Genomic DNA, 21,958 nt, shown 5'->3' with positions numbered 1-21,958 from the left:
AATTTCACAGAAATTTCTATTTTTAGTAACCACGGCAACACCGTTCATCGAAATCAAAAACCGATATACAGAATTATGTATCTTATTGTAGTCTACTTGTGTGCCAAGTTATATTGAAATCAGACTAAAACTGTAGGAGGAGTAGCATTTTGAAAGAATTTCACAGAAATTTCTATTTTTAGTAACCACGGCAACACCGTTCAGCGAAATCAAAAACCGATATATAGAATTATGTATCTTAGTGTAGTCTACTTGTGTGCCAAGTTATACTGAAATCAGACCAAAACTGTAGGAGGAGTAGCATTTTGAAAAATTGTTTACAGACAGACAGACGGACAGACAGACAGACAGACGGACGGACGACGGACGCATTACTATCGCATAAGCTCTTCTGGTCTCTGACCAGTAGAGCTAAAAACAAACTTACATTATTAAGACAAAAGTGGATTATAACAATATTAGAAATGGTGGAATTCACACAGGGGACGGGCCTAGGTAGAAAAATAAAACTTTATGAGACACTGGATTTCACAAAGGGGACAAGTCAAGCTATTCATTAGTAAAATAATACACTGGGTGGGATAATTTTATCTCCTGGTATCTAATACTGATTTTGATTGACTAGAAAAGACATTGTAAACCAACAACTACATACAAATCAACAACTTGTTCTTAAACTACATTGAGATGGGACTTGTTAAATATATCTATCACAAGGAAAGTTCTACAACCTAACTTCTAGATACCATCAATGTACCCTTTTTAAACAAAGTCCCAAGTTACAGATCTAAAATTAGTAGACAAAAATGTCATCATGAGTTTAGACAGAAAGCCATCACAATTGCTACAGCAGTGCCCCATGCATGCCGTAACATACCAACTCTGCCCGAAGTCGTGGTGGTCACTGGAGACGCCGTACTTGTGGCCCTGCTTGGACGCCGTGTTGTGGTGGTGGGCGGGGTTACAATGGGGAGACTAGTGGTGAAGAGGGGTGGTGTTGGGAGGGGTCCACTCAATCTAGCTGAGGCACATTGCTCAGGGTTACCTCTCCTGAAAAAAAAAAATATATTTATTGTGCAATCATGTAAATCTTAAGCTTAAGGTACTCCGATCCTCAGCCAGGAAGGATAACTCTTTAATTCATAATTTAACTAAAGAAGTCTCAAAATGCTGTTTTTAATGAATTTTTCAGAGACAAAACTGTCTTAGTCCACCTCACTTAATGACTTATACAATTTTATGATACTGAACTATACAGATTACTTTTATGATACATGTACTTCGTTTTATACAACGAAAATTGATATTATTTTTTTTAATTTAATTAAATAATTTCCAATGCAATACATTGTAGGTGTAAATGAATTTTCAGGTGTAATAACTGTAGAACCAATTCCTGAATGCTGAGTCTGACACTATTTGCTAAGAGGTACAACGAATATATAACTTAATTGCCTTGATCTACTTTATTTATTCTCCTAGAAGTTGATCAATCTTTCTTTTTTATTGTTCAAAAAAAAAAACTTTTTTATTACTAGATAAGATAGGAAAATCTCATTAACTATAAATATGGTAAATCAATAGTTACTGCAGTTATCTAAACTATCCACAATAATGCAATGGTTTAGACAGACAAGCTGTGAAAAGCTTTAGCTTTTATATAACATAAAATGGCTACAAATGACAAAATAAATCTAATTGCCTTCAAAGTTATAGATATAATATCCTATATATAAACTTAATAATCAATAGTATTCCATACTGAACAATAAAACACTAAATATAAATAGAAGTTTTTTTTGTGAAGGCCTCATCTGGTTGAGGATTCTCTAAGACAATTAAACAGAAAGAGAGATGTACACTAAGTGCTGGTAATGACTCCAAAGGGAGTCGCGCAATGAAATCAATATCAAAATATATAAAAAGAATTCTTTTTTTACATGGGATGATCTTAAAAGCAATACATTAATGCAGTGTTTCTATCTTAATAGAATTCCGATCATGAAAAGGTCACGACCCTAATCCTGATTCTAAAACTGCTCTCCTAAAATAACTTGTTATAAAATACATAACACGCTAAGTGTAATAAAATAAATGGCATTCATTGAGTAATCATGAGCAATCATTGTGTTATCAAGATAATATCAAGCATCAATCAAATAAAACTGCATATTTCTTACACAGGTGCTCCATTGCACCTGTTGAGAGAGAAGGTGCAGGTTTTCATTCTGTGCAGAAGATGCACTTTGCAATCATATAGATGTCAAAAAATTGAGTGTTGAGTGGCACAATCTTACAAGACATGACAGAAAGCATGTCTTCTGCCATTGAATGGAGTTTGTGTTCCTGCAAGTCCCTCTCAGGTTTGTTTTAAAGGCATTCCTTATATATATATTGTCTGCATGATTTTAAAAGTGGATTTTTTTTTTAAATTCTTGCAGTTGCTTGGAACAGACTCCTAATACAATTTTCCTATCATGTCTCACATGGAAAGCTGATATACAGTCGCTGAATTGAAAGAAAGGTCTATACAGAAAGATTTTTTACCCCAAAGGTATTAAGGAAGAAATGACCATTGACTAAGAGGGATAACTCTGAATGCTCGTTTTCTTTAGAGGATTTTCATCCTAAGCAATCATGTTTAAAAGATTTCCAAAGGTATTAAATTTTGACAAAGTGTCAATTTTCTCTCCCTCCTTTGTTAGAAAATTGTTTTTAAGGTAATAAAGGGATAGTGAACTTGACTGCTCACTTACCCCGTAAATAATTTTAGAGGTGCCTCATAAATTTATTTTAGTTAACAGTCAATTTCATTGTCTAATTAATAAGGTAATCTAATAAGCTTTTTTTTTTCTGCCATATATTTCTTTTAAAGGACAAATTTACAGGTTTAAAACAAGGACGAAATATTTGAAAATCTTCTTAAAGTCTTTTTCACTTTGAAGTTTGTTAATTCCAAGAACATACTGAGAATATATACCAGCAGATTTTTTTGTCACTATTCCAATCACTATAGAGCCAAGAGGCAAAAGAAAGAGCTACAGATAAAAGTGTCATCTATATATATTTATATATATTTATACATTATACAGCCCAGCCCAATTGTTTTTATGAGGAAAAGTTCAACCAGAAACAGATCATAATGGAGCAATACAGACCTGCTTTTAGTATTAATAACTCCATGCCCATGACCAAATACAGGTTTTCAAGTTGCATAAAGAACATGGCCTACTTTAAGTACAAGTAAGTATAAAAAATAAATCTTTTGGTACTTTTTTGGACAGGAAATGCGCATTATAAAGCAGAATGTTTATTAACAGAGTTCAGCTGTATATGGGAATCCTGAACGTGTGCATATGTTGTGGTTGTGTGATTCATTAACTTCCTATCACAAGTTTGTTTCTTTTATTGTTTTCAGTGACTATGATTAAACTATTGATGGGAGAAATAAAAATAAAACTTGAAGTACAGACTTTTATTTTCATTTATAGCTCAAATTAGGGCCGGTGCTCCCTGTAAAACAGGAAAAAAATATGTTGGTCTATCCTGGACTAGTGAATTACTGGACTAGCATGCTAGAGGTTCTGGATTCAATCCCAAGCAAAAATGTATACAAGTCTTTGTTGCATTTGGGGCCATTTGTGGACCCAGGTTTTCTTGACAGGTGAAAGTTATTGCCCCAAGAATTTCGCCCCATGACCTTGTCACTCCCAAAGAGGTGACGACATCTCATCTAAATATCTGGACGCCGACGGTAACAGTGTGTGCTTTCTACTATAATGGGCTAGTGGGTTAACCCTTTTAGCTTAATCGATGGAGCACTGGACTAGTATGCCAGAAGTCCAATGTTCAATCCCAAGCGGAGGCACATACATTTCCCTCTTCGCACTGACTATTATGTCTGAAGTCATGATTCAAACCAAAGACAGGATTTCCCATACATATGATAAAGCATAAAATTAAAGCACCATGCAACAATAACTCTATACTTGAAATAATTCACATTTTTGGTACAAAGTACCGGTATACATGAAGGATATGGAGACAACAAACAGTATTCAATATCAATGTCCACAAAACAATACAAATTAGGAGCAGAGCAAACAGGGACCTCCAAAACTTCAGAGGTGGAATCAGGTGTCATGGAGGAGTGAGCATCCCCTGCCAACTGGTCACACCCGCCATATGCTCCTTGGTGTATAAATAATGGACTAACAATTAGTATGAAAAAAGTCAATCAGCATTTGACTCGATGAAAAATTGTATTTGCTGACAAGGTAATTGTATCGACCTGAGAACTTACAACATGATGACTTTAAACGAGGCTGTTGATATTCTTGTTTCATCAACTTGTTTGTCAATAATAAATTTCATAGCCTAGCTTTTCTCAAAAATATTTATTTTTACTACATGTACTAAGCACAATGTCTTGTGTCTTTGGAGAAGTCATCCAAATTGGGTTTTTTACCAAAAAGTCCTCAAGTTACAGTAAGTAAGAGCCTCTACTGTTTCTTTTTAAAAAAACATGATTTTTAAACCCCATAATTATATATCAGTATTGTAAAAAGATGGGCGATGCTCCAAGATCAGACAAGAGGACAAAAATGCTTTTATCCAAAGGAAAGGTCTTGTCTCAAAGAATACACATGTGAAACTTGAAAGAACTAGCTCTAGCCAATCAAAAATTATGGAACACCTATTATTAGTTTAAAACAAGAGGCCCTAGGTCCACAACCCTCACCTGAGTAACTTTGGCCATGCCGTTTTTTACCAGATGCCCCTCTGTTATACATATTGTTGCCCCACCCCACATGATGGGTCATGATTTGAATAACTATCACAGGTTCCTTCCACATAAGTTTCATCTTTTCTGTCCCAGTGGTTCTGGAGAAGATTTTTGATTTTTTTTCCCCTTTATACATGTGTATTTCAATGTAAAATTTGGATTCCCTATTGGGACCCCGCCCTACCCCAATGGGCCCTGATTTGAACAATTTAGTATTTACATCACTATGGATGTTTTCACATATGTTTCACCTTTTCTGGCCCAGTGGTTCTTGAGAAGAAGATTCCTAAAGATTTTTATTCTATATTTTTCATTGCGAGACCTAGATTCCCTAACACTGACTGCCCACCCTCCCCTGGGGTGTGTGAATTGATCAATTTAGAATTTATACCACCCCAGGATGCTTCCACACAAGTTTCAGGTTCAATGGCCCTGTGGTTCTCAAGAAGAAGATTTTTTAATGACCCCATCCTACATTTGTCCTATCTTGATTATCTCCCCTTGTAAGGGAGCTTGTCCCTTCATTATTATAACTTAAACTCCCCTTCACCAAAGGATATTTTGTACTTAGTTTGCTTAAATTGGTAGTGGTTCTTGGGAAGAAGTTGAAAATATATAAAGGACAGATAGACAGAAGACAGAAAGGCAGACAACTCATGATTAGAAAAGCTCAGGTGAGCTAAAATATTAACCTGGTCATTCTTTGGCTAAAAGTGCAGTATTTGAAACCTGACTGGTGATGTATCAACCATGCATCTCTAATCAATATAGGATAAAGTTCTGCTCCAAAAGATTAACTTGCATGCCAATGCTGAGGGTGAGGGTGTCATATAAGCTCCCCCAACTTTATTGAGGTGAGCTAAAAATGTAAGAAACATTAAAATAGGGATTCAGTTTTTATTTCCAATGCTAAAAAGATAAGAAGGGGTTTTATGGGGTTGGAGGTGAGTCAAGCAAGAAACCCTAATTCAGAACAAACAATGTGCAAATGAACAAAGAAGATCATAACTATGCATGTTATAAAGAACAAAAGTATTATAGCTAGAATTTTTAATTGAAACATTGTTGTAATATGCCTAAGTCTCTTAGACATATATACCTCGCTGGGTCCACGATTCTGTAGACTTTTCCACTGGAGTCTGCTGAGCTAGCCCGTCCAGTAGACAGCATGTACACTTCACCTGTAAAGGAGGGAACAAAACATTTAGCTTGCAAATTTTCCTTGCGAGGGGGATCAAAGTACGAAAAAACATGATTAAAGGGTCACAAGGACTGCTTACATCATAAGTGGCAACTCTTTATGTAAAACTATCACTTATCCCTAGCACCATTCCCCCACTCTTCCCAGACCTAAAAATTTTGATATCACCCACCTCCTTCATCCTCTCCAAATGACAGAATATGAGGCTCGTAATAATTGATCAGGGGTGGGGTACACATCTCTGGGCCACACATGTTTAACTCCTTGTTATTCCAGGTATTTGTTTGGCGGTCATGGAGAAGGCGGAACAATCGGCTGTAGCAGAAAAAAAATTTACATATGTAATATTCTCTATAAAAATGTATAAAATTCAGTACTAATTTTATCCTTTAAATGGTTTGAACTTTTTAAAAATGAAATATTAATATATACTGAAAGGTAAAAGTATTATACATGTAAAATTTTTCAAAAACAAAACATGCAGAATTTTCCAGAATAGATAGTATGTTTTTTATAAAGATAATTAAAATAAAAGTCAAATCAAATTAATACAATTATTTTTTCTAAGTTCTGTTACAGTATACCTTACCCATTCATGAAGTCTCCAAAGATGTAGAATCCATTGAGATTAGGATTCAGACAGCCCCTATAGAAATGACCCCCAGTAATTGACTTTCCCACCCTGTGAGGGTAAGAATGAATGGGGAAAACTTCTGGACCTGAAAATTAAATTTTTGACTGATAACATATTGTAAAACAAATTTATTTTTAATTTTGGGTGTATTTATTCTAGTATATGACTGTAAAAAGAGGCCCATTTTAGCTCATGTGAGTCAATCAACAAATGTCAAAATAATAATAACAAATGCTTCTTATTATGTTCCCCAAACGAAGTTTGGGAACATATTGTTTTTACTTTTTCTGAATTTTTTCTTTGTTCTCCGGTACTTTTTTGTCCGCGAGTGTTCTCGTAAACTACTCATCCGATCTAGGTGAAACCTTTTTAGGGTCACTAGGTATGTTATGTAGATGTGCGGAACGAAGGTCATTTTGCGCGCACGTGCGTGCAGGTGCGCGCACGTGTAACACGTGAAATGACCAATATAATAGATTTAGCCGTAACTTTTTAAATATTGGATGAAATGCTTTGAAACTCATAATATAAGGATATAATAGTAGTATAGACATGATGACATGGTCAAAATAGCAAGATCTCACGCGCATGCAGGTGCCCTTCGCTGCGATTGGCTGAAACTTAAAGTCTAAATATCTATTTTGTTTTCTGACAAAATCCTTTGAAATTTTGAACATAGTCTTACATTATGAAGATCTACAGCATGATATATAAGAATAATCATGAACGCACGCACATGCACGTGTGCTGCAATCTGATTGGCTAAAACTTTAAATGCCTACAACTTTCTTGGTTCTCAATAATACAGGGTGAAATTTCAAATATGAATAGATATAATGATTGCCTACATTATACTACTATCAAAAGTAAATACATGGACGTGCATGCACATGCGACCGCACACAATGTAATTAAAAGACAGTATACTTGAGTGTTTGATGTTCATGCAGAATTAAGAACTTCTAAATGTCAAGACATGTAACATACTGAAGCATGCACATCTTTTTACCCTTGACCTTGAAACTTAGGTCAAGGTCACTGGTAACCTGAATAAAATGTTGATATTAACTATTTACCAAAATCACCTTGACCTATGAACTTGAAATCGACCTTAACCTTTGTCCTTGACCCAAGGGTAAAAAGAAACATGAAGTACATGTACATGTATCTAGAAACACCTTTCAGAGTTTATTTCGGTTGACAGGTTAGAAGTTAAAGAGGTGGTGGTTTTTAATGACCTTGACCTTTCATCCAAATGTCACAATCAATCTTAAGTTCTTGGAATAAGATACAAGATTCAACTCCAACGTTAAATAGGTTAAGAAAAAAAATAACCCCCCCCCCACACACACACACAAACAAATCAAATTAATGGCAACGTAGAGAATCACTGTTAAACTCAAATAACACCTCGGACCCACATAAAATTTAAGGAAAACTGCAGAAAAGAGCTCGAGGAAAGTGTATTAAAATATTTCATTTGAGTTTCCAAAGTATATAGAAATTATTAATTCATACAGAAAAAATTACAAATCCTGTCGTGTTTAAAATTAAAGTGCAGATGACCAAAGTTGGCATATAAGCCTTTTATAGCCTATTTATTCAGATGTCGTTAATAGCATTCGATTCTACTGATTTGAAATAATATTTTAATACCAAGCACCCTTTGTTTAATTTACCTTTGAAATTTATTTGAATTTTTTTTAGAGTTACGCAATCCCCAGAAATAGCGATTTTCGGTATATTAAAAAATCAATATACATGTACGCTCCTTCGTAAAATAATCAGATATTTGCATTGATGAAAAAAATATTAATAAGAAGGTGTTAAACAATATAGGTCACATTAGCTGACACGAACTTCTTTTTAAACATCTCTTGTAAAACCCAGAGAGTAGCACCCTATGCATTGGAAAAATGAATAGTTCCGGTCAAAAAACCTTTATATATTTATTTACAAAGTATATAAAATTTACCAGGCACAGGTATCAGAGTTGTCAAAATGGCCTGAGAGGAAATATTAAAAAAAATTCTGAACAGAAAGGAAAATCCCTTTTCCATGTATGGAACTACTATTGAATATAACCAACCCCGAGCCCGATCTTAAAAACACGGTAGTAGAAAATTAGAATTTTGCTGTTTTATTAATTTTTTTGCTTTTAACTTCTTTTCTTGAAGCCAAATGATATGAAAACACTCAAGAAGGTGAAAAGACTTCATATTGTTATCTGAATTAAAATCAAAATTGTAATCTGAACAATTAGTCTCCTTATTATGTTCCCCAAACGAAGTTTGGGAACATATTGTTTTTACTTTTTCTGAATTTTTTCTTTGTTCTCCGGTACTTTTTTGTCCGCGAGTGTTCTCGTAAACTACTCATCCGATCTAGGTGAAACCTTTTTAGGGTCACTAGGTATGTTATGTAGATGTGCGGAACGAAGGTCATTTTGCGCGCACGTGCGTGCAGGTGCGCGCACGTGTAACACGTGAAATGACCAATATAATAGATTTAGCCGTAACTTTTTAAATATTGGATGAAATGCTTTGAAACTCATAATATAAGGATATAATAGTAGTATAGACATGATGACAAGGTCAAAATAGCAAGATCTCACGTGCATGCAGGTGCCCTTCGCTGCGATTGGCTGAAACTTAAAGTCTAAATATCTATTTTGTTTTCTGACAAAATCCTTTGAAATTTTGAACATAGTCTTACATTATGAAGATCTACAGCATGATATATAAGAATAATCATGAATGCACGCACATGCACGTGTGCTGCAATCTGATTGGCTAAAACTTTAAATGCCTACAACTTTCTTGGTTCTCAATAATACAGGGTGAAATTTCAAATATGAATAGATATAATGATTGCCTACATTATACTACTATCAAAAGTAAATACATGGACGTGCATGCACATGCGACCGCACACAATGTAATTAAAAGACAGTATACTTGAGTGTTTGATGTTCATGCAGAATTAAGAACTTCTAAATGTCAAGACATGTAACATACTGAAGCATGCACATCTTTTTACCCTTGACCTTGAAACTTAGGTCAAGGTCACTGGTAACCTGAATAAAATGTTGATATTAACTATTTACCAAAATCACCTTGACCTATGAACTTGAAATCGACCTTAACCTTTGTCCTTGACCCAAGGGTAAAAAGAAACATGAAGTACATGTACATGTATCTAGAAACACCTTTCAGAGTTTATTTCGGTTGACAGGTTAGAAGTTAAAGAGGTGGTGGTTTTTAATGACCTTGACCTTTCATCCAAATGTCACAATCAATCTTAAGTTCTTGGAATAAGATACAAGATTCAACTCCAACGTTAAATAGGTTAAGAAAAAAAATAACCCCCCCCCCCCCACACACACACACACACACAAACAAATCAAATTAATGGCAACGTAGAGAATCACTGTTAAACTCAAATAACACCTCGGACCCACATAAAATTTAAGGAAAACTGCAGAAAAGAGCTCGAGGAAAGTGTATTAAAATATTTCATTTGAGTTTCCAAAGTATATAGAAATTATTAATTCATACAGAAAAAATTACAAATCCTGTCGTGTTTAAAATTAAAGTGCAGATGACCAAAGTTGGCATATAAGCCTTTTATAGCCTATTTATTCAGATGTCGTTAATAGCATTCGATTCTACTGATTTGAAATAATATTTTAATACCAAGCATCCTTTGTTTAATTTACCTTTGAAATTTATTTGAATTTTTTTTTAGAATTACGCAATCCCCAGAAATAGCGATTTTCGGTATATTAAAAAATCAATATACATGTACGCTCCTTCGTAAAATAATCAGATATTTGCATTCATGAAAAAAATATTAATAAGAAGGTGTTAAACAATATAGGTCACATTAGCTGACACGAACTTCTTTTTAAACATCTCTTGTAAAACCCAGAGAGTAGCCCCCTATGCATTGGAAAAAATGAATAGTTCCGGTCAAAAAACCTTTATATATTTATTTACAAAGTATATAAAATTTACCAGGCACAGGTATCAGAGTTGTCAAAATGGCCTGAGAGGAAATATTAAAAAAAATTCTGAACAGAAAGGAAAATCCCTTTTCCATGTATGGAACTACTATTGAATATAACCAACCCCGAGCCCGATCTTAAAAACACGGTAGTAGAAAATTAGAATTTTGCTGTTTTATTAATTTTTTTGCTTTTAACTTCTTTTCTTGAAGCCAAATGATATGAAAACACTCAAGAAGGTGAAAAGACTTCATATTGTTATCTGAATTAAAATCAAAATTGTAATCTGAACAATTAGTCTCCTTATTATGTTCCCCAAACGAAGTTTGGGAACATATTGTTTTTACTTTTTCTGAATTTTTTCTTTGTTCTCCGGTACTTTTTTGTCCGCGAGTGTTCTCGTAAACTACTCATCCGATCTAGGTGAAACCTTTTTAGGGTCACTAGGTATGTTATGTAGATGTGCGGAACGAAGGTCATTTTGCGCGCACGTGTGTGCAGGTGCGCGCACGTGTAACACGTGAAATGACCAATATAATAGATTTAGCCGTAACTTTTTAAATATTGGATGAAATGCTTTGAAACTCATAATATAAGGATATAATAGTAGTATAGACATGATGACATGGTCAAAATAGCAAGATCTCACGCGCATGCAGGTGCCCTTCGCTGCGATTGGCTGAAACTTAAAGTCTAAATATCTATTTTGTTTTCTGACAAAATCCTTTGAAATTTTGAACATAGTCTTACATTATGAAGATCTACAGCATGATATATAAGAATAATCATGAACGCACGCACATGCACGTGTGCTGCAATCTGATTGGCTAAAACTTTAAATGCCTACAACTTTCTTGGTTCTCAATAATACAGGGTGAAATTTCAAATATGAATAGATATAATGATTGCCTACATTATACTACTATCAAAAGTAAATACATGGACGTGCATGCACATGCGACCGCACACAATGTATTAAAAGACAGTATACTTGAGTGTTTGATGTTCATGCAGAATTAAGAACTTCTAAATGTCAAGACATGTAACATACTGAAGCATGCAGATCTTTTTACCCTTGACCTTGAAACTTAGGTCAAGGTCACTGGTAACCTGAATAAAATGTTGATATTAACTATTTACCAAAATCACCTTGACCTATGAACTTGAAATCGACCTTAACCTTTGTCCTTGACCCAAGGGTAAAAAAAAACATGAAGTACATGTACATGTATCTAGAAACACCTTTCAGAGTTTATTTCGGTTGACAGGTTAGAAGTTGAAGAGGTGGTGGTTTTTAATGACCTTGACCTTTCATCCAAATGTCACAATCAATCTTAAGTTCTTGGAATAAGATACAAGATTCAACTCCAACGTTAAATAGGTTAAGAATAAAAATAACCCCCATCCCTCCCCCCAACACACAAACAAATCAAATTAATGGCAACGTAGAGAATCACTGTTAAACTCAAATAACACCTCGGACCCACATAAAATTTCAGGAAAACTGCAGAAAAGAGCTCGAGGCAAGTGTATTAAAATATTTCATTTGAGTTTCCAAAGCATATAGAAATTATTAATTTATACAGAAAAAATTACAAATCCTGTCGTGTTTAAAATTAAAGTGCAGATGACCAAAGTTGGCATATAAGCCTTTTATAGCCTATTTATTCAGATGTCGTTAATAGCATTCGATTCTACTGATTTGAAATAATATTTTAATACCAAGCATCCTTTGTTTAATTTAACTTTGAAATTTATTTGAATTTTTTAAAAAATCAATATACATGTACGCTCCTTCGTAAAATAATCAGATATTTGAAGGTGTTAAACAATATAGGTCAATCCGAATGTCTTTTTAAACATCTCTTGTAAAACCCAGAGAGTAGCGATTGTAAAAAATGAATAGTTCCGGTATATTAAAAAATCAATATACAAAGTGTCAAAATGGCCTGAGAGGAAATATTTTAAAAAAATTCTGAACAGAAAGGAAAATCCCTTTTCCATGTATGGAAAGGTTCCTATTTTAAAGAAATACTTGATTTTTAACACAGAAAGATCGGTGGGGTACAACGTAAACAAGCCGGATTTGCATCTAATAATGTATACTTGTAGTGGGGTGTTTTTGGTGGAACGATTATTTTCATGGTTTTTTTTCGATTTTTTCCTAGTGTAAACATGATGAGTTAGTGTAATGAATATGATTTGTGAAAAAAAATATCCAGTAAGCCCTGGGATTGAATATCGGGAGGGTGTGTTCCTATCGACATGTATATGTGGTGCCCTGTTTTCAAAAAGTGAGTACATTTCATGTGTATTCAACTTGCTAAACTCTGTACACAACACTAAGGTTGGAATGACGATACTTGTGAAGAGGTTTTGCTTTCGTACATTTCTACTCTGCCTATAAATTGGTTTTCTTGATTTAAGTTCTCATTAATATACAACAAGATTACCATCTTTTATAAGTATTAACCCCCTTCTCCGCAGTCACGCATTTTAAGGCATAAACCATTACCTATTTCTAACGCAAGGTCAAGCATATACCATTTCCCCCACAATTAAAGATTTTCACGCACCTTAAAAATTTCATTTAATCCTCAATTAATTGCAAAATTCAATCATATTTTATCCTTGCTTATATCTCATAAAATTTAATCAAGAGGCCCACGGGCCTTATAGGTCACCTGAGTATCATGCAACAACTTTCAAACAATTGAATTTGGTTCGTGTTTTAAACCAGAGGTCATAAAACTCACAATTTTGAAAGGGGCACCATTCTCATAATGATAGACTTTGCATGCTTACTCTAATTACTTGTATATATAATAACAAGAGGTCTATCAGAGTAATAAACAGAAAATGCACTTCCACTTTATAACCAGTTATGCACCCCACCCCAAAGGAACCACTGAGCCTTGGGCCACTCATCGTCTCCAGCCACGGTCTGAAATCCGCATATATAGCTCTCTCCTACACGGTGTATAGGCATAATGGACCCTTTCCGCTGAAACGGACCCTTTCAGCAGAATTAACGGATACTTTCTGCTAAATTTTCAAAACAACAATGGAGTCTTCGACAAAAATGAGTTCATTTTGAGAAAAGAAAGGGTTAGTGAATATAATTTTGCTTCCACGGAATATCAGCGATATTGATATTCCTTAGTAAGCTATTGTTTATTGCCATGCATTTACCAATTAAGCTCATGAAACGTTTTAATTTGATCTAAAATCCATCGCGCAGACGAAGGCCCCTTTAAATGTAGATTTTTGCGTTAAATCGTTTATATTATAAATTGAATATTGATGTATTTTTGTGAATATAAGAAACCCAGCAATGCTTATGAAGCATGAAGCATTGCAGTAATTTTAATAAAAGTGGGTCTTGATTTTTTTGTTAAAGAAACGGTCCCTTTCTGACACATGCATTTTCTGGCACCGGGCCCTTTCAGATGCTATTCAGTTAAGCTATCATTTGAAAATTTATCTCACATATTACTAATAAGACTATTTATTTAAAACTCCCTTTTTTATTTGACTTGTCAAAAATCTCGGGAAGTTTCTAGTATGCCGGTCCCCAGAATCACGCGATTGCGCATGAGCAGTCATTTCCCTTGCCGTTGCTATGCAGAATGTAAACAAACCGCAATTTCCCACTCGCTTTAACAAAACGCATCCGATCGAGTGATTAGGGTTAGGTTATATAGTTTTTAAAATTGGGGTTGTTTTATAAATCCACTCTGTAATCTTTCTGACTTTGGGCTAATTTGTGTTATTTTTGCACTATGAGCGCCTTTTGTGACCAAAAACTTGCATGAATCAGTCTGTCGAATCGTGCCGATATCTTACACTTTGGTTTAGTTCCTGAAATTTTTGCTTTCAAAGGAAAGTTTAAGAAATGAAACTTCGGGTAAATCGACTCTATTGTCGAAACATAACGATTTTCTGCGCTGAGTTTAGGCAAGTTATTGTAAAAGCGACTTACCGTTAACTGCAGCTCGATATCCTGACCTCCTAATCATATCCAAATATTCAGAATATTTTTCCTTTCAAATCGATAATGATGCACAATTCAATCCATCGATGACTAGTAATTAGCTAACATTTGTTAAATCCCTGTATTTCTCACAAAAATCACGCAATTCTAATAGCATTGCACTTTGAGTCCTATCAGGCATTTCTTCATTACGTCAAAACACAAGTGACGCATCTCATGAATATTCATGAGATTACGTCAAAAATTGATCATGTGACTACATTCCTAAACAACGCAAGATGGAGATTTACTTCCTAAACAAGTACATTATTTTACGAAATCTTTTAATTCTCATTTAAAAAACTGTGTTTAAACACCAGTTTTTTAAACCCAATTTTTCACAAGGAACACGAAATTGGGGTCAAATTTGCAATTTGTGGCTTCTTTTTCGATTTTGTCGATCGCTCACTCGATCGTCTATATACTGTACACCGCCTTCGGCGGCACCTATTTAACAAGATAACAAACCTCATTTAGTTTCTGGCAAATCTTTGATATCTGTTGGAAAGGTAAATACGTCCAGTGATAAATTCCAACTTAGACCCAAACTACTCTGTGCAGGCGTTGTATGTAGATCTAAATGTACATCACTCAAATCTTCCTCTGCTCTGTCCTATGGTGGTAAAGAATCCATGACAATTTGGCTGTTGGAAGCAAATTTGTGAATTCCAATTTTTCCTCTATCTCTTAGAATCTGCTGTGTTCGTAACAGGATTTCTAAAGCTTCATTGTCTGTGTCATAAGATGACAGTCCGTCGTCGACATAAAAGTTTCTTGTTACATAATATTTCACATCATTATCACAAGGTTCCTCTACACATCTGTGAAGACAGTATGTGGCGACAGAGGGTGATGGTGAATTCCCGAATAGATGTACATGTACACACATTCTGTAGTATTGAAAAGGCTTAGCAGGATTATTGTCTCTGAACCAAATGAAACGAACGAAATTTCTGTGTTCTTTGTCGATGTCAAACATATGAAACATCTGTTCTATATCTCCTGTGATGGCTACACGTTCCTTGCGAAAACGTAAAAGGACACCTAGTAGATTGTTAGTAAGATCCGGTCCTTGCAGCAAGGTAGAGTTCAGTGAATGTCCTTGATAAATAGCCGAAGAGTCAAAAACCACACGGATCTTGTTAGGCTTTTTAGGATGGAATACTGGAAAGATAGGAAGATACCAACATTCTTCTCCCTCCTGAACCTCTGGTGCTTCCTCTGCAAATCCATGAGTAAACAGATTTTCCATAAACTTTATGGCCAAGTTCATTTTCACAGGATCCTGATTAAAAGATGTCAGCAATGAATATGTCCTTTTCAACGCTTGCTCGTTGTTGTTAGGTAGTCTATCTCTGTTCGACTTTAACGGTATAGGAGATGACCAATGTCCGGTCTCGTCTTTATGACACTTTTTCTCCATGATTTCTAAGAATTCCCTGTCCTCGATTGACATTCCCGGAATGTTATCGTCTTTGGTGCGTTCAAAAATCGGGGAAAGCTGAATTCCCTTCTCATTTGAAAAATGATTGTCTATATCATCTTCATACGTTGAGATTCTTTGATTTGATGAGCATGGGATAAAGTGAGTTCCCCGTCCAGACGGTAAAATTTGAGTCTTGTTCACAACCACATGTTGAGGTCTGTGTACTTTTCTTAGGCAACATTCCCTTATAACGGCCCAGCCTAAAGGAAGTCGCTGTGCGAAAGGTAGATTTGGATTACCAATCCTTTGCTCCAACACATGATGAGCATTTGGAACATCACGTCCAATAAGAAGCACTTCCGCTTCATCGTCTATTGGTGGGATCTCAGACTCCAAGTCTGATAAATATTTGTATGGTTTCACTACAGCTGGGGTTGGGATCTCCTCGTATGATATTGGGATGTCATCACATTCAATGATTGATGGTAAGTATATCTGTTCACCACTGTGTATTGAAGATACCACGTAATCAAAGGCCTGTCTCCCTGAGACCATGGCTGAACCACTGAATGATGACAATGTATATGAAATATCTTGTCCCTGGATTCCAAAGTTGTCAAAAAATGATGACTTTGCGAGTGTCTTGCTGCTTTGATCGTCAAGGATCACATACGCTCTTTTCTTTAGATCTTCTCGACCAACTCGAAAAATGTTCACTAAGATAATCTTTGCACAGGATTTCCCACTGAATGCAGCAGAACAGACTTGAGTACAGTTTGTTGTAAAAGATGATGGTATACTGTTCTCTCCACCATGTGAATTCTCCTTATCCTCCCTACCCTGGGAACTGTTAACATGTAAGGCACCACAATGTTTGTCACTTTGACACACGTCACACTTAAGCTTCACGTTACAGTCTCGCGCTAAGTGTTCCTTGGAATCACAACATCTGAAACAAATTCCATTTTCCTTGAGAAGCTTTTTCCTCGAACCAATAGGAAGGGTTCGAAACTTACGACAGTCTTTGATATTATGATTTGATTCAACTCTGTGTTCTAAAAGACATGGTTTTCTTTGTCCTGTTGACTTGCTAGGCTTAACATCAGTTTTTCTTGAACGTATAGGTCCTGCGTTTTTGGGTTTTATGTCTTTCTTTGTAGGTTCACTGAACTGTGATCCAGGATCATTTCTCACACGACATAAGTTTTGAACGAATTTCACAAAGAAAGTAAATTATGGGTATGGAACACTATAACGCTCCTTGTACTCTGAAGCCTTGGATATCCACTTCTCTCTCCACTGATAAGGAAGTTTGCTTACTATCGGTGCAATTCCAAGAGAGTTGTCATAGTAAGATAATGCTGCTGAATATTTAGGGTTCTTTTTCACACCATCAACTTGTGTCAGTAGATCAGACAGTTTGTAAAGTTCTTTCGGATCTTTTGTCGAGAGTTGTGGTAAAGCAGCTACCTTCGATCTCAATGAATCATCAATGAGTTCGATAGCCCTATACCTTCCATCTAATCTTGACCATATTTGATGTAGTCCCTCGCGAGGATTTTCAGCATTTGCTTGATGTATATCTGCTGCGTGTTTGAAGGACTCTGGTCCTAACTATCGTACGAGTAACTAAAGTTCCTCAAAGTCTGAAATGTTCAAGTCTTTTACAATCGAAGTGAAGTGTAACTTCCATGCGTTGTAAGCTTCTGGTTCATCATTGAAGTTTTTAAACCGCGACAACAAAACTTCCTTCCTTAACAGAAATTTAGTGACCGATTCCATCGAATCCTCCTTTGGTTGATTATTGAAAGCCTCCTTTGGGTGAACAAATTTGGGGTTCACATGTGTTCCAACACTAGAGTCTTGTTCCTGAGAAACACTAGCTACAAAGTCCGCAACTCGCTGTCTATTATCACTCGGTAATTCATCTAAGATTGAATTCCGTACACTTTTACTTTCAGTTTCTACTTCCTCAAGCACTCTAGCTTCCGCATCCGCAATTGCTGCTGTACACGTTTGATCCAGAATTTGAATTTGTCCTTTGATTTTTGACTTCTCTGTTTGGAGGTCCACTTGTTTTCTTATAAACGCTAATTTAGTTTTTTCTGCTTCTGCCCTCTGACGTAACTGAACACGTTGAGACTTTGATGTTCCGCTGACAGAACTTCTAGTTTGAGATCGAGATCCTTCGGAACCACTTGCCCTCGATATGGTATCCCCTGCATCCAGCAGGGCATCCTCGATTCGGTTAATGAGTTGATCTATGACTTGAGAACGTTTCTGGAACCTGGGTTCTTGGACAGAATATTCTTCAAAGCTTTCTCTTGTGTTTGTTCTTTTAAGAAAAGATATAAAGTCATTTCCACAATCAGAAGAAGTATGTTTAAGTTCCTAAACTTCTGATTTAAGTTTACGTAAGTCTTTGAATTTTTTCTGATCTATATATTCATCTATGTCGACTAACACTTCTTCAATCATTGACCATGCCTTTTGTTCCTGAGTACTATATCTCTTAAGAAATGTAAAAAAAAAATGTTCCATGCCTTTTTCTGTCCTTGTTTTGAGTCTTTTTTTCCTCACCTTCCTCTGTAAGAAGTGTCTCTTTTTCACTTTTGCTCGTATGGACTGTGGGTTTTCCTTCAGCATATTCCTCTGTAAAAAGTGGCTCTTTCTCGCTTTCGCTCGCACCGACTATGGGTTTTCCTTCAGCATTCAAACTGATAATATTAAATATAAATCAATAACATTTCTTTCAAAGTACCAATGCATTGACCAAAATAATATGCTATTGAAAAAATATCTGACACCAACAGATCACAAAAAAATGTTTCACAATAATACATGTATATGGTGTCGATACTGAGCATGATCAATTTATATTAACTGTATTATTGTTCATTTTAACCAATGTCAGCATAATGTTATTTATAAAGTTACTGATATGGCACAAATGAGATCAGTGTTTTGCACGTATGTACACACAGTGTCCTGGAACACTAGAAATACCACGACGATCCACCAGCACAGATTTGGGGGTAGTCAGTTGGAAGTCCCAGCTTCACAGGCATCTGACATCCATCGAAGAGTCGTCCATCGTCAGGATAGGTTACAATCAGGATGGTTGAGGTGGTAAATAAACGATTTGTTACTGTTCTGCCACAGGATTGGAAGAAAAACACCCAGCAGTTTTCATACTTTATTAAACTTGTAGCATGACGTATTATGACGTATTACGGTAACAACTGAAATAACAAAACAATATTTTGACTTATAATTTAGAAAATTTAGAATTCACACACATACAATATCTTACACACTATGCCAAAAATCCTAGTAAAGTTTTCCGAAAAATGATAGAAAATAATTTTACACATATACAAACAAACTCTACAAATAAGAAAAACACATACATCGTTGCGCCTTTGCACCACGGAACCAGTGAGCGTCCCAGACGCTGTTGGGAGGAAAATGTTGATGGACTGCGACCCAGTCGCACGAGAAAAAACGTCTTACTTAGACTGCTCAACGAAAACCGGAAGAAGACGGCGCAGCATAAATGAAGAACCGAAAACGGCACTGAAAATTCCGGTTGCGTCACAATTTGGATAAATAAACATGGCGCTAAAGGAGTTTCCGTTAGCATTAGTATTTTAATCCCTGATATTGTGAAACAAAGAATACAGATTGCCAGTAAAATTGGAAAGAACTAAGTGTTTTTCGAAGAAAAATGTTTTTAAAACATCCTTCAGAAATCTCTCTGTTAACTTTATATAAATGAAAACAATAACACCTCTTCATGAGTTAATTCTTAATATTGTCGCTTTTTGAATCTTGTGAAATGGCATTTGTTGTAACGATCATTGATAGGAATCCAGTGATCCTATGTAGTCTCCAGTGACTTGTTGACATGAGGCATGCAGTTATATAAACACTGCCATCATTGATAAGTAGAGTATGTACATCCTGAAGAGATTGTTGTGACCTGACTGTGTCATCCAGTCTGTGGTAATTCAGTATAAGCAACATGTGTAACATAACTAGACGTGGGATATGTTATTCAAATATACCATGCTAATAATCTGCTGCTCCATCACCAGTTTATTACTGTAAGTGAACACATTGAGCATCTTAATTAATGTCTTTCACTACACCTGTCCCCAACTTTTTACTCCGAGGAATTCCATCCATGAACTGTCCATACACATTTTAATTTACATTATCACCATACATAATATATGGTTGTGACATTCTCTCCTGTGTTTTCTGTAAATAACTGAGTGAACCTACGATCTCTGTACAAGAGCAAAGCAAGGTACAGACAATCTGACACACAACCAAAGATGCATGATACCTTAAGCAATTTAGATACTAGTACTCCACTAGATTTGTAATAAACCTTATTGCCATAATTATTTGGAGGAATCTTACTCTGAATCAAGAAAGCGATGTTCCGTAACACACTTGATGTTATACATTGTAATGTTACCATAGATGTATTGTATGATGTGGAGTTAGGTTTTCAATAATCATTTCTCAGCTTTAATAAGGGGGTCAGAGTTCACATTCCTGGTACAACGTATTGAAATTTTAATTGTGACGTCATGAAAATTAAACAAGCCATAAAAATTAAATTTTCGGTACTCTCCAAACAGCACAGACTAGCTAGCTGCACTTTTTGCGTAGAGTAAAAAAAAGATCTTTAAATAGGTATAATTTTTTTCTTGAAAACAAGCGTATGCTCTTGCATTATCCTCATTCCCTACATTCAGTTAAACAATTCTATTTTTATACAAGTCACGTGGCAAACAGCTAAAACATGCGATATAACTGCCATTTTTTTACGACCAAGCCCTATCCATTATGGGTAAGCTATAATACTAGGTATTACATTTTCTATAGGTGTTCAATTGCTTTGTTCCTTTCTTTAAAAGAAGTAATACATATTAAAACGGCGCTAAGGTCACATTTTCCTTAACACAGCTGAGTCGTTTAACCCCTTCACTTCCGTACCGGTCAAATTGACCGATGGCGCGTTAAAACACGACTTCGCAAAATAAGATCTCCGTATCTATTTAATGGTAGCATGAAGGTATATAAACTATATATCATCTTTTTGGAAATTTTCTCTACTTTTAAAATATCTAAAAAGATTATGTCTTGATTGCCGGTATTTAATCGATTTTACGTTGTAAAGACAAACGTGACTTTTTGAAAATGGCGTAATTTTCCAAAGCGATTGCCGATTTTCCAGACGATTGACAATTTTTTCCTGTTTAACTTTATGAAGAAAGCATGATATATTCTTAAAGCATATTTTATTTACTTTTAAAATATGTAAAAATTATTGTTATTACTTTAAGGTATATTTTAAAAACAAGAATTTTCTTGCACTTATGTGTTTTTTTCTCGGTTTTATTCGTAATTTTTAAACAAAGCTCAGTTTTACGTTTATTTCTGTGTTGAAATAGGGAAAACAAAATAAAGCTGGTAAAAGTGGAGAAAATTTCCTTTCCAACAAGCCCTTACAGGCCTTCTTACGCTCAGTATTTTCTTAATTACGATAATTTGAATTTGTGACCTTCGCATAGTTTTTATGGAAAAATCGGTCAATATTTACCATGTAACGTCAAGGTCGATATTGTTGCGTCTTACTCGAAACAACAAATTCTTTTATAAGACTTTTTTGACCATTTAAATAATTTTTTTACTGAAATAAATGCATAATACAAAAATACATTTAAAAAAACAAATATTTACTATCGTTCTGCCTTTTGTGTAAAATGAAATGTCAATTTATTCATCCACATGTAATGATGAAAATTTCATGTAGTGATGTACAATGTTGAGAAAAATTGTAGATTCCCTAAACGTC

At 35.2% G+C, this 21,958-nt stretch overlaps 2 protein-coding genes across 2 annotated transcripts; both read right to left on the bottom strand.

The window, feature by feature from the left end:
- Positions 1–465: 465 nt before the first annotated feature.
- LOC134232949 (HHIP-like protein 1) lies at positions 466–14,646 on the bottom strand. Its single transcript, XM_062714945.1, has 5 exons — positions 14,610–14,646; positions 6,577–6,706; positions 6,160–6,302; positions 5,886–5,967; positions 466–1,050 (listed from the first exon to the last, which is right to left on the bottom strand). Exons 1-5 carry the CDS (start codon positions 14,644–14,646, stop codon positions 813–815), a joined length of 630 nt encoding a protein of 209 aa, XP_062570929.1. The 3' UTR covers positions 466–812.
- A 627-nt stretch (positions 14,647–15,273) lies between these two features.
- On the bottom strand, positions 15,274–17,620 carry LOC134232947 (uncharacterized). The gene is made up of 2 exons (XM_062714944.1): positions 17,600–17,620; positions 15,274–17,256 (listed from the first exon to the last, which is right to left on the bottom strand). Exons 1-2 carry the CDS (start codon positions 17,618–17,620, stop codon positions 15,274–15,276), a joined length of 2,004 nt encoding a protein of 667 aa, XP_062570928.1.
- Positions 17,621–21,958: the final 4,338 nt, after the last annotated feature.

The sequence above is a fragment of the Saccostrea cucullata genome, unplaced genomic scaffold (assembly GCF_032062105.1).
Source record: "Saccostrea cucullata isolate Sc308-1 unplaced genomic scaffold, CSIRO_AGI_Scuc_v1 ctg3802, whole genome shotgun sequence".
Taxonomy (NCBI): Eukaryota; Metazoa; Mollusca; class Bivalvia; order Ostreida; family Ostreidae; genus Saccostrea; species Saccostrea cuccullata.
The sequence above is the reverse complement of the archived record's forward strand: the minus strand, read 5'-3'. Positions and strand labels throughout refer to the sequence as shown.